We start from the raw sequence: 12,156 nt of genomic DNA, 5'->3' as shown, positions 1-12,156 counted from the left end.
AGGTGCCTTAAACTTTTTTTTAGCTTAAGCCATGAAAATGTTCATTTTTTCACCAGTTTTGTGGTGGTGGGGAGTGATAGCCTTTCTTTTGGGGGCGGGGGTGTCTTCCCGTTAGAATTGCAGGCCACTGGCCTCACACAGACCACAGCTATGATGCAATGTGTTTGAAATTCCAGGGTTTTTTGTTTTGTTTTTAGATCGGGTGGAATATAAAAGACCCTTGTGAAGAGGTCCGGGGCTGGTTTTTATGATTTTTCCCTTCTTTTCTCGTTGTGCTATGCACACTATTTTAGATACTAGCCACGCTAGTTGTCATGGAAACAGCTTTGCTTTCGTTCTCATATGCCATTACGTTAACATGACACGTATTGATCGAAGTGACAAGTGTCACCGACACCAACAGGTTTGAAAATAAATACAATCGACACTTCAGAAGCGACCTTCAGCTGATGGCAGCAGACCTGTGGGGGTCATTCAGGCACAGGTGTGCCAGGCGGTGTGTTTTACGAAGGATAGGATCGCGTGGGCCGGTCCGACCCCACGTGGTGGGGTGAAGGGGGCGCCTCTGCGGGCGGAGCGTGGCGTGCGTGGCCTGCAGGGTGTGCACAGCAGACGTGCCGGGTACCTCCCCCCGCGAGGCACAAGGAGTAGCCAGCAAGAAGTAGAAGTGACGAAAGGTGGCCAGGGACATAAGGACCACTAGGAGAAGGTTATTCTAGAGAAGCATTTAAAACCTCTCATAGTGACGACTTCTGTTTGGGTCGCCTCCTCCCCCAGACTGGCAATGACTCGAGGTCAGGGATGGCCCGTTGTGTACCATTCTCTCTCTTGCCCATCGCCTGACATTTGGGAAACCTCTATTTTTGAATGAATGGAAGTGCGTATTTTTATCCACTGGGCTGTTGACAGAGAGCGGTCATCTTTATGTCTCTCCCCTGGAGATCGCGGGTCAGCCAACTGTGGGCCACCAGACCTTGTGTGTCCTGTGTCTCAGTTTACTCTATGAACAGCCCGTGTGTAAACTGCAGTCGTTCATTGCTCAGCACCTAGCGTGTGGTCAGTCACCGTGTCTAGACAGGCTTCAGTTGTTTATGAGGTACCACTGGGCAGGGAAGGTGACAGGTGTGATCTTGGTGGGCCCAGACGTAATGATGTGAAGGACTGGAAAGCCACATTTGTCATGAATTTGACGATTTGCACCCATCATATTCTATAAGTCGGAGTCTCGGATGGTTCCCACTAGCCCTTCGCGCATCGACTTCTCTTTAAGGCAACAAAATGCTTAGATGGTTAACGTGAGGATATTTTAGTGTCGAAAAGCAATCAACACTAATCATCAGAAACTTAGTTTGAAAACTACAGTATCACAATTAATGTAACTTGTTTAGTCACTTATTGGTTACTTAGCAAATGCTACTAATGTCTGTCTGCTCTGTCCATCTCCAGTCATTAAGCAAGCAGGTCATCACTCTGTCTCTTCGTGAGCTCATGACTGTTGGTCTGACCTGCGAGAGCGGCAGAAACCAGGCATCACCCCATGTCACCTTTTGCGTTTCAGATTTAAGCATAGGATGCTAGAACCCGGAACCAGAGATGAGAAGCCTGTAGCCTAAGTGTCCCTGTCTCTTTTTCCTTTTCCTCGGCCAGCTTGGGGATGAACCACGACGATGACCACTCATCCTGTGCCGGCAGATCCCACATCATGTCGGGAGAGTGGGTGAAAGGCCGGAACCCCAGTGACCTCTCCTGGTCCTCCTGCAGTCGAGATGACCTTGAAAACTTCCTCAAGTAAGTCTTTGAATCATTCCGTACAATCTGTGCAGTAGGAGGTGCTTCCAGAACACACAGTCATTGGAGGCTCGACAAGCGTGGAGTCCCTTCGAGAATTCTCAGCTGGCCTGGCGGGTGGTCACTACAGCAATCTGTAAATGGGACAACTTCCTCCCACGCGTGCGTCTCGTCCAACGTTGGGCGCCCAGCTGGCTTCAAAAATGCTTGCCGACTGAGTGGAATATCAACACCGTGACCCTGTCTTGAACTCTGTTGTATTTCATTTTATTTTGACTGTAAGTGGACAGCGCCCCTCGGTCTCTGTAGAACAGGTATTTCCTCTGTACCCAGGTCATGTCCACCGGTGGGACGCGTGTCATCCGGCGAGCAGGGCTCGCTCACTCTCTCCCGTGTCAGGCTGGGTTGGGTTTATCTCTGCCACTTTCTTTCCAGAATGTGTCTGCGCATTCTCAGGCTTCCGTGGAAGACCTGGCCATCTGATTTCAGACCTTTGTCAAACAGAGTCTGCGCCCAGGTGTAATTGTGGGTCTCAGTGTCAGGACCTCAGGTTTGGCGGACAGATACCACTTAGCCGTGTGCACCTGTGTCCGCCCCATGGAGATGCAAGGGCATCATTGAGTCTCACCTGCGATGGAGCTTTGCTGTCCAAACACACATCGAAGTGCCCAGTGAGGGCCAGGGGAGCGCAAAAGTGCCACTCTGTCTTCTGCACTCATCGTGGGTCTTCTTTCTTGTGTCCTGTGGGTGGTGAAATTGTGTAAGTGGTTCTCGTGGCTTAAAAATGGACACATTAGTTTTAACATAATCTCTTCCCTACTGAGTCCTTATTGTCTCAGACTCTTAGGGAATGTTGCAAGCCGCTGGACATTGTTTCATTTTACTCTGGGTCTGTGAAACAAGGCAGAGTGTTTCTGTTCGCTCAAGTACGTACGCAGGGGACAGGCCGGTCCCCCTGCCTGTATAAGCAGTGTGTGTGTGTGTGTCTGTCTGTCTGTCTGTCTGTCTCTCTCTCTCTCTCTCTCAGCCCGGGAGAGCTGGACCAGCGTCAGCCCCTGTGTGCTTAGGTGTGTGCAGCCCAAGATTCTTCAAGAATCTTGGCAAGAGGATGGGTTTTGCTTTTCCTACTGTCAGCCTTGTTTCAGGAAATTAAACATAAAAACACTTAAGACTTCACCCTTCTAATGGAGCTATAGCCTCCCATCCCCTGTCCAGGTATTCAGAGATAATATGCTCATCCTCCTTGAAATCCTTTGCAGAATCTGCCACCAGGGATGACAGAAGGTGTGGTCAGGTGGGACACCTGGACCAGTCAGCTGCCACGGTCTGCCATCCACCGCTTCCCCCCTCCATCCCCGCCCCCACCCTCCGCCGCAACAGAATCTGCAGAGTTGGAAATATCCACTTTGTTTTAATTTAAAATAAAGCAAAACGACCCTAACTTCTATCTTCTTCTTTAATTCCTAGTAACTTTTACTCAAAGCCATATTCTAAGAAAAGATCATAGGAATCGATTTCAAAGTCATCCTCATCCATGAAAGCTCTCAGGACCCCCCAAGAAAAGGACACGAGGCTTCGTTATTCCCGAGCCCTGTCCTACGTGCTAAGCTCTCGCTGCCTTCGGAGTGAAGGTCATGCATGCGTTTGGCCATGTGGAAAAAGCAAAAAGCGAAAAAGCTCAGGCCATATGTTCGGTGCCTGGGTCGTCTTCACATAAATCATTTGGAGCTGCATCCTTCTCACTGGCTAAAACTCAAAACAAAATCCCAGGCAGGACCTTTGCAAGCTGATTTGTGTCTTGGCTGTTTCAGGTCGAAAGTCAGCACCTGCTTGCTGGTCACGGACCCCAGGAGCCAGCACGCGGTGCGCCTCCCTCACAAGCTGCCTGGGATGCACTACAGCGCCAGCGAGCAGTGCCAGATCCTGTTCGGTACCAACGCCACCTTCTGCAGAAACATGGAGGTAGGCCGCCACGGGAAGGCCGGCCGCGGAAGGGGCGTCTGGCTTCTGCCAGAAGACGCAGGTGTTCACACTTGGCACACACACGCACTCCCACGTGCGCACACATGTATCCAAGTATAAGCACACCCATTCACATGCACAGACTTGCATATACATATACCCTCGTGGGCATTTGCACAGGCACATCCATGAGAAGAGACACACACAAACACACACACACACACACTCTCTCTCACACGTGTAGGCAGTTTTGCAGGGGGATGCTTCAAAATTACTACCGACACCGACAGCCTAATGTGTTTTGTTTTGTTTTATTTTTTAATCCAAAGGTATTTCTCTCTTTTTTTGTGGGGGTGGGGGGTGAAGGGCAGATGGGGAGAAACGGCCGCACAGAATTGTAATGTTTTGACATGGTATATGCATCAGAATAATTTCACACGAAGATGGTTAGAGTCGGATAATAACTGTAAGTCAACCAATAAATAACAACAGAGCTATAGCTAATAAGGCAGCAAGGGAGGACATTGCTTACCACTCTGATGTCTTACGCACACGAGACTAGGTCGTGTAAGGATGGGTCATAATTGCCTGTTAGTCGTTTATACTCCACCTCGCTAAGAACCCGAGGCAGTTCACATTCTTAGGGTTCATGACATGTCCCATTTAGGTGTGGGTGTCCTTGAGGCCCCCATGGCCAGCCCATATCTCCAGGTGGACAGCATCGTGACACCCACCAATGACATCACGACATCTCACGGCGTCTGCAGTCGTTTCAGAGAGAACCGTGATGCCGAATCCTCAAGAAAATTCTCCGAATCACCTGTGAATCCCTTTAGCAGGGGGGGAAAAAAAAATACTGCTTACTAGAGACCATGAGAGAGAGAGAATGACACTCCTAGCCAGGAATTTTAGGGGAATGAATATCCTAAAGGCATTACAACTCCAAAAATCTGGATGCGTTTCTTAAAAACCACAGTCGGGCATGGCAGTTAGGAATGCCGTTCACGTTCACGGTTGTCAGTTTCCCCCAGATTGTTGATGCTCAGAGCCCTCGGCTTACCTTGCTGTGCAGAGCCTTCAAGAAGCGGCTTGGAAAAACAACTGTACGTGAATGAGGCAAGGGCTGGGGGCCGTATGCGCATGCGTGAATCTTTTGCAAGCGCTGGGGCCGTATGCGCATGCGTGAACCTTTTGTCTTAAAAGTTTCTAGAACGTTAAGCCCATTACAGAAAAGAAAATAATAAGGAAACATAACAGAGGTTGGACCCGGCCAAAGGAATAAAACCGCGAAACACACACGTCCGGAGGAGTTGAACTGTTTCTTTTTCTTCTTCTGGAATACAAACCATGAAAACTAAGAAGAAACCGGATAGATTATGTTTTGAGAAAAATACTAACCACCGTGACGGCTGGTGGGCAGAGTTCTCATTTTGCTGCTTGCTGCCTCTCGTGAGGGACAAAAGCGTATTCCCAGTAGAAGGTGGAGGCGCGTCTTTGTTGCATGAAATCACGAGGGTCCATGGTCGATTTCAGAGGATTTGTGAGCAGGGATAGGAAAGAGAATTACATCTTTGCTTTTCCTATAATTATGCACGTTGGCATCAGCCACAGCTGTCTTCGTGGCTTCCATGACTGTCTCAAGATTAGAGGTCACTGATTTTTTTTCATACGGCATGACAGTGGTAGTCAGCGTCTCAAAATATCATCTACACTCACTACTACTTCAAAATTACAGGGGATAGCCGATCCAGGGGCAGATCTTGTTATGTAATGCGTTGCCAAGGAACACACATATTGCTATATTCCATGTTTGTACCTATTTCTGTATTTTGAATGATCCTTGAGTTTGTCTCCTTGGTAATCTCATGTGTTTTACAGTTAATTATGCATTGACAGATATCACTTAAAAGGTTCAGAGTCTCCTCCAGATACCTCCTAGCAGAAGGCCAGGGGCTTGGTGCCAGGAATTGGCAGGCCAGCATCTGCCCCGGCAGAAGTTCTGGCTCGCCATGGGCTATTAACCCTTCTTTAGGGAGAGTTTCTGGTACAAACCTTCTTCCGACTCAACTTCCGTATCTGTTCTTCTTTTGGCTCTCACCGTGTGTAGCCACTTTCAGACCAATCCAAATTAAAAACCGTTTCCTTGCTCAAAGGTACAGGGTAAATAACTGTAGGGGAAAAAAAAAAAAAAAACACGTTGCTACAGTTGTTTTGGGAGCAGCCCAGCCTCCAACATTAAAACCAGGTTCCTGCTTTCCTAAACATTTGCATACCAGAGAACCAAGAAAAGTTAAAAATACAGTCCATTTTCAGTTCTGCGGCTCTGGAGATCCCCACACCATCACCATAGTGTCTTTCGTGTCTTGTCTTCAGAATGCTGGTATTGTAAGGCTCAAAGCTGTCCATGGAAATATGAACTACCAAAAAAATTTGGCCTCGGGAGCTGGCATTTGTTGCAAAAGTTATTGGCAAATATCGCCGTCTCCTCTTTTAGCCAATGGTAATGTGATGTTTTTAATTCAATAAAGTGTTTCAAGAAAGTCCAAACCTAAAAGTTATAAACATCGGGTAGTAAATATTTATTAGAAAGGGGAAACGAACTTTACGCAATTAGTCCAGTCCATCTTTTTTATGATTACAAGTTCCTCCTGTGTCTGTCAGCAGTCACTGCAAAGCAAAGTCACGATTTCACAGGACTTTAAGGCTATTGAAGCTCAGATACTCTGCCAGGTGACACAGGGTGGGAGGCCAGAAGTAGGTCTGACTTGTCAGCCGAAAGGAAGAGTCTGCCGTCCTAGGGGAGACAGAGCAAGAAGAGGGGACTCAGGCAGCCCTGACGATGATCATGGCGTCGCAAAGCCCTCGCCCCTTCTCATGGCAAAAGCAATACTTATCTGTCCCCTCCCCCATGACCTCGGTTCCCCGAGGTCCTCAGTTGAAAGGTGCTGTGTGAGGACCGCTCATCCTTGTACCCTCGCGGCTCCTCATGGCGTGTTCCACCGTCTCTGTTTCTCAGCCCAGTGTGATGTCACTGCCCCACGAGGAGAGGAAGGCAGCGACGGGAGGTGACACGCACCCGCCCTGGCCTCACCTGTGGGCGAGCACAAGTGTGCCCCATGCCACGGCATCCGCAATGGACTGAGCTGTGCATTGGATGCTGTTTTTTAAAAAGTGTTAAGTCCGGATGCTGGAAGCCAGTTGTTTCGGGGAGGGAGGCGAGAACGTCTAGACTGCGGGTAGGCACTCAAGGTCTTGCGCGTCACGTTTCCTCCTTTGCTGGTTTCCCTTGAACGCTGCCGGCCTCTCAGCAGAGCGTGGAGGTGCCATCAGCTAGCACAGCGGTCGAGAAGATGGGCTCTCGACTCAGCCTGCCCAGCGCACGCCCTGCCTCTACTTCTCGAGCATGTTACATAGTCTCTCTGTGCCTCGGTCTCCTAATCTGCACAATGAGAGAAATCATTGTACTTATACATCAGGGGGTTGTCACGAGGGTTAAGTCACAAATGAATCAAGCCCTTGGCACCAAGTAGGCACTCTGTGAAGGTCGGCTAGTGTCCTTTTCTTACTACCTCATTTCTTGGAGCCAGTGGGAGAGGAGGCACTGTTTAGCCGACTGTCCCCTTGGTGGGTCCTTCTCTCTGTGTCTTTCCCTGTGCTGCCCTCGCATTCCTCCTGGTTCTCTGGGTGTCTGTAACCCCTGGGAATTGCTCTCCAGCCTCCAGTCCGTAGGCTGGAAACCCTTTTGCTGTCCTTTCTTAAGTCCCACGGCAAGTCCCATGGGCATCTTGATGGATAGAGGCCCCTGCGGTGTCCGGGACGCTTAGGGAGTCCGGATTCCACCTTGAACAACAGTGTTCTTTGATGTTAGTTGTTTCTAAACCTGGTGGGCCATTGGGACCTGCTCCAGAGAATGTCAGAAGTTTTCATGCCCGACTTTAGATCGGCTGTGTTAGTCTCTGGGGAGTGGGTTTCAAGTGTGTCTTTCTATACAGCTTCCCTGGGAGGCTAAGCTCGGCCCGGCCCAGCGCAGCTCAGTTGGGGAACTGCAGATATGAATGGAACCTGTCCCTTTAACGCCCGGGCACTGGCCGGAAGCGGAAGCGGAAGCGGAGCCTGGCCCCGCCCCCTCGGGCAGACGCTCGCTGCGGTAGGACGCCCGGGGGGCGCCAGGCGCGGAGCCGTCCTCCCTGCCACAGCCTCAGCTTCCTGCCCGGCAGCTGCAGCCTCCCTCGGAGCTGTTGGCCGTTGGCAGCAGACGGCCCCAATTTTCCAGAAGTGTCTGAACATTTCCAGGAGACTGCGCCCTCCGCTCTCCATCTCTCTGCCAGTTGCACCCTGTCCTTCATTTCTTGTCCCCACCCCTTGTCAACTGGATGTCCGGGTATCCCGGCCCCGCCTCACCCAGCGGGACCCACCTCGGGTCTCCCCAGCCAGGTAACAGCCTCTGCAACCTCCAGGAACACGGAAGGAGTGACCAACGCTGGAACCTTCCAGAAGCGGGGCCGGCATGCCGGCCTGCGGAAAGGCTTCAAAGCGCAGTAGCACGTGTGGGAAATTTGGATGAGTCACTTTTCCGTCCAGCTCGTCGCATTTTATTTTATCTCCCCGTCGGCTCGCGTTATCAGCAACACCTTCCTGAGGGTTTTCACGTAACCGGCCCCTTCAGCATCGTGTCGAATCAGAGCTGCTCTCCACACACGCACCGTGGCCGGTGAGGAAGCGGATCAAAATCCCCTTCAGAGTCCATACAAGGGACGCCGCCAGCCGAAGACAAGCAGCTGAACCCCGACCGCGTGGCCGGAAGTGGCTCCCGAGGAGCTCGCCCCTTTGCCGTGTTCGCAGCCCCCCAGCGAAGGAAGCTGGGCGCTGACCTGCTTGTCAGGGGGCGCCCTGGGGACCTCAGCGGCACAACGCGCTTGACGTGACGTTTGCCGTGAAGCCAGTGCGGTGACAAGCGCTGTCTGCCCTGGACCCACAGCTTCCCACTGACGTTCAAGGCGTCCGCCTCAGCCCGGAGCCTTTGGCCTCCACACACATTTGCCTCCTCGGTTGGAAAAATGGAAAAAATAGAAAAAGCCGCATCCTCCCTGCCTCCTGCTTACGCGTATGTGAGAGCTCCTTTGTGTGTCTTCCATATCTGTCATTTTCTCTTAATTTTTTGGAGTAACTTGTGCATTTCTATTATATTTTTCTCAGTCACCAGCTCCGTTGCCCCTGCCTGTGTTCAGTGGTGTGTCTCTTCTCTGTCACGCTGCGTTCAGTGTGGTCTTCTTTAGTTATCTGATTTTATTTTCTCAGACATTTCTCAACCAAGTTCTGATAGTTCAAATGTTACCTCCTTTGACCTGCCCATGTTTTCCCATAGTTCTTGTGAATTTGCAAAAAAAAAAAAAAAAAGACAGGTACTATTTTTTTTTTAAGAATTCATGCACATATGCTGGCACAATGTTTTTAGCGACCCATGACCATATCTTCTGGTGATGATTCTTCACCTGCTTTATCCCCCCTGTTTCTTCCATCTTAGTATAGATCTTGTGCTGATTCTTCCCCACTGTTGTTCACCTCTGAGTTATTCTTCAACCAGTTATTTATAGGATCTTTATGTTGGAGAGAGCCGGGGATGTTTCCAGGCTGGCACAGATCCTCCTTAGGGAGGTGTGTGCATATGTGTGTGTGTGCGTGCGTGTGTCTCAACCTACAGAAATTCCTCACCACACACAGTCTCTTTCCTGCTGTGAGATACGACTTCCTACACATACAGTTTATCATCGTAATTTCCTTGTGCAGCTCTGAAGTCCCTGTTCTACCTCATGACAAGTGGGTCTAGAATCTCCCATTACAAATCTAAGCATGCGTTTCTTTTTTTCTTTTCTGTTCTGTTCTTTGCCATTCCCCTGCTTCCTCCCTCCCTCCCTTCCCCTTTCTTTACTTTCTTTCTTTTTTCCTTCCTTCCTTCCTTCCTTCCCTCCCTCCTTCCTTCCTTCCTTCCTTCTTCTTTCTCTGCCTCTTCTCTCTTTCTTTAAAGAGTTTTATGGAAGTATAATGTGCATACAGAAAAGTGCACAAATCATAAGTTTAGACCTCGATTAGTTTTTATAAATTAAACACACCTGTGTAACCACCAAATGAGCCAAGAACCAGGATGTGAGCCTTGGTGAGTGACTTCCCAGCCCTGAGCTTCTGACTCAGTTCAGGGTCCTTCTGCAAACATCTGCCTCTTGGAAAAGTGGAAAAGATAGAGAAAACTCCATCCTTCTTGCCTCTCACAGCTGTCGTGAGCCTCAGGATGACAGATATCAGAGCTCTTTGTTATTTGTAAAGCATGACACAGATGCCAGCTATCTGCCTAGAAAGCATCACAGTGACAGGTGTCCATGCAGTCCACCCTATTTGTCCCATTGTGAAACAGAAAAGGGTGATGTGTGGCTTGGGCGCGTAGCACGACGCCGGCGGCTGAGCTCGGGTCAGAGGCTGGAGCTCTAAAGTCACCTTTTCTGCTCATCCTTGTCCTTGCTTTTATGCGGAACAAGGTAACCGCCATCCTGACTCCCACCTATAATTTTCCCTTGTTTTCGAAGGTCGTGTAAAGAGGATCAGAATCACATTGTTCGACTAGACCACAGTTTATCTGTTCTTCTGTTGATGGGCGTTCGGGTGGTTTTCAGCTTTGGGACTCAAACATGCTATTGCCGTGAACGCTGACTGCCTTGGTTGGGCATATACACATTTCTGCTGGACATACAACTAGGAGAGGAATGGCCGAGGGTCACACTGTGCATGTCTTCAGCTTCAGCGAATACTGCCATGGAGTCTCCCAGAGTGGGTGCAGTGGGTTAGAACGCCATCAGCTTGAGAGAGTTCTCAGCACGCCCCATCCTTGCCAACGCTTGGTGGTCTCCATCTCTTTCCTTCTTTCTGGTGGGTATGTAGAAGTACCTCATGGTGATTTTAATTTGCCTTTCCCTGATGACTGGTGAAACTGAGCACTTGCTCTTATGTTTATGCCCATCTTATATGCTTCGATATTCTCTTTTGTGAAGTATCTCTTCGGGTCTCTTGTGCATTTTTCTACTGGTCTTTTTCTTAATTGATCTGTGAGATGGATGTGTGTGCGCGCGCGCACGCATGCACGCGCATACACGTGTGTGTGTATATATATGTATATACACACACATCTTAGATACAGATTTTTCGTTGACTCTTCGTATTGCAAATCTCTCTCCCATGTATTGCAAATACATTCTCTCTCTCACAATTATCCTTTTGAGAAACAGAGTCCTTCATTTTAACATAGTATACTTCATTAATTTTTCCCTTTATGGTTAGCATTTTCTGTGTTCTGTTTAAGAAATCTTGGCCCGGCCTCATTCTCCTTTGCTTTGATGATTGGGAAAGTTTCATGGGAGAGCGCTGTCTATAAAGTGCATAATAAAGAGTTTACGGCACCTTCTTCCTCTCTCTCCTGAAGGGCTAGTTATGTCCCCTGATCCCAAGCACTCCTACCCCATAAACTCACCTCCCGGGTCAGCCTTGTCTCTGGAGCATGTGTCCATACACTGACACCACACCCCCGAAGAGCTCTGGGGTCTGAGTATGTGGAATCAAACATTTAACGAGGTGCAGTCAGTCTTTACGGGACCAGCTGTGCCGTGCTCGGGGCTCTCGTCTTTCCGCGATTCTGTTGAGGGGTGACCGGTAATGGGAACATAGGGCCTCTTCCGAACCCAAAGGTACAATATTCCACTTGCATCGTCAACTTTTTTCAGGGCACAGAGCAGCTCTGACATTCTTGGAACGTGAGAAAGAGCTGTGGGCTTCGCGTAGCTCCCTGACAAAGCCCCTCCGGCCCTGCTGTCCGGCCCCTTCCCTGCAACGTGTAAGCGTTTTTTGAATTTAGACAGCACAGTTGCATGTCTCTTCTGTGCAGATGTTTGAGATTCCTTGGAACAGTGACCTCGAAACCGAGCACGGCACACACCCTTGGCGAGCCCGCCGTTACTGTCCTGAGCTGTGCACAGGGACCTTTGACCCACATCCTGCTCCAAGTGCCCCCACGGGTTCCCCAGCCAAGCCCTACAGGGTGACATCGCCCCACTCCAGTTCAGGCTTTTTTTTTTTCATTTCGCCTTGATAGGGTTTGGCATCATGGACGTACTGCGTCTTTAAAAGAGCCTTAAGTACTTCTGGTCTCAATTTTCAGACCACGAGGCGAGGATTTGGGTGCAAATAGTTTATCTGGGATGATCCCAGGGAAGCACTGTGAGGGGGCAGGGAAGTGGGGGGGCGGGAGTCAGAAGAGGTGCACAGATGGGCAGGCCAGCACGTGGGCGGGGGGCCCTCCCACTGGGGCTCACGGAGACACGTGTGGAACTTGCCTCGGAGCCGTTACACTCAGCGCCCGTCCCT

General features: G+C 49.8%; 1 protein-coding gene across 5 annotated transcripts in view; it reads left to right on the top strand.

Annotated features, from left to right (window-relative positions):
* The window catches only part of ADAMTS17 (ADAM metallopeptidase with thrombospondin type 1 motif 17), a 273,147-nt gene that overhangs the window by 120,181 nt on the left and 140,810 nt on the right, over positions 1–12,156 (top strand). For all 5 annotated transcript variants that reach the window (XM_039844085.1, XM_039844086.1, XM_039844084.1 and 2 more), the window contains exons 9-10: positions 1,648–1,788; positions 3,600–3,750. In XM_039844085.1, coding sequence (XP_039700019.1) covers positions 1,648–1,788; positions 3,600–3,750 — 292 coding nt within the window. The remainder of the gene's footprint in view (positions 1–1,647; positions 1,789–3,599; positions 3,751–12,156) is intronic.

The sequence above is a fragment of the Pteropus medius genome, unplaced genomic scaffold, assembly GCF_902729225.1.
Source record: "Pteropus medius unplaced genomic scaffold, Ma_sr-lr_union100, whole genome shotgun sequence".
NCBI classification, from domain to species: Eukaryota; Metazoa; Chordata; class Mammalia; order Chiroptera; family Pteropodidae; genus Pteropus; species Pteropus medius.
Note: the sequence above shows the minus strand (reverse complement) of the source record. Positions and strands in the feature narration are given on the sequence as shown.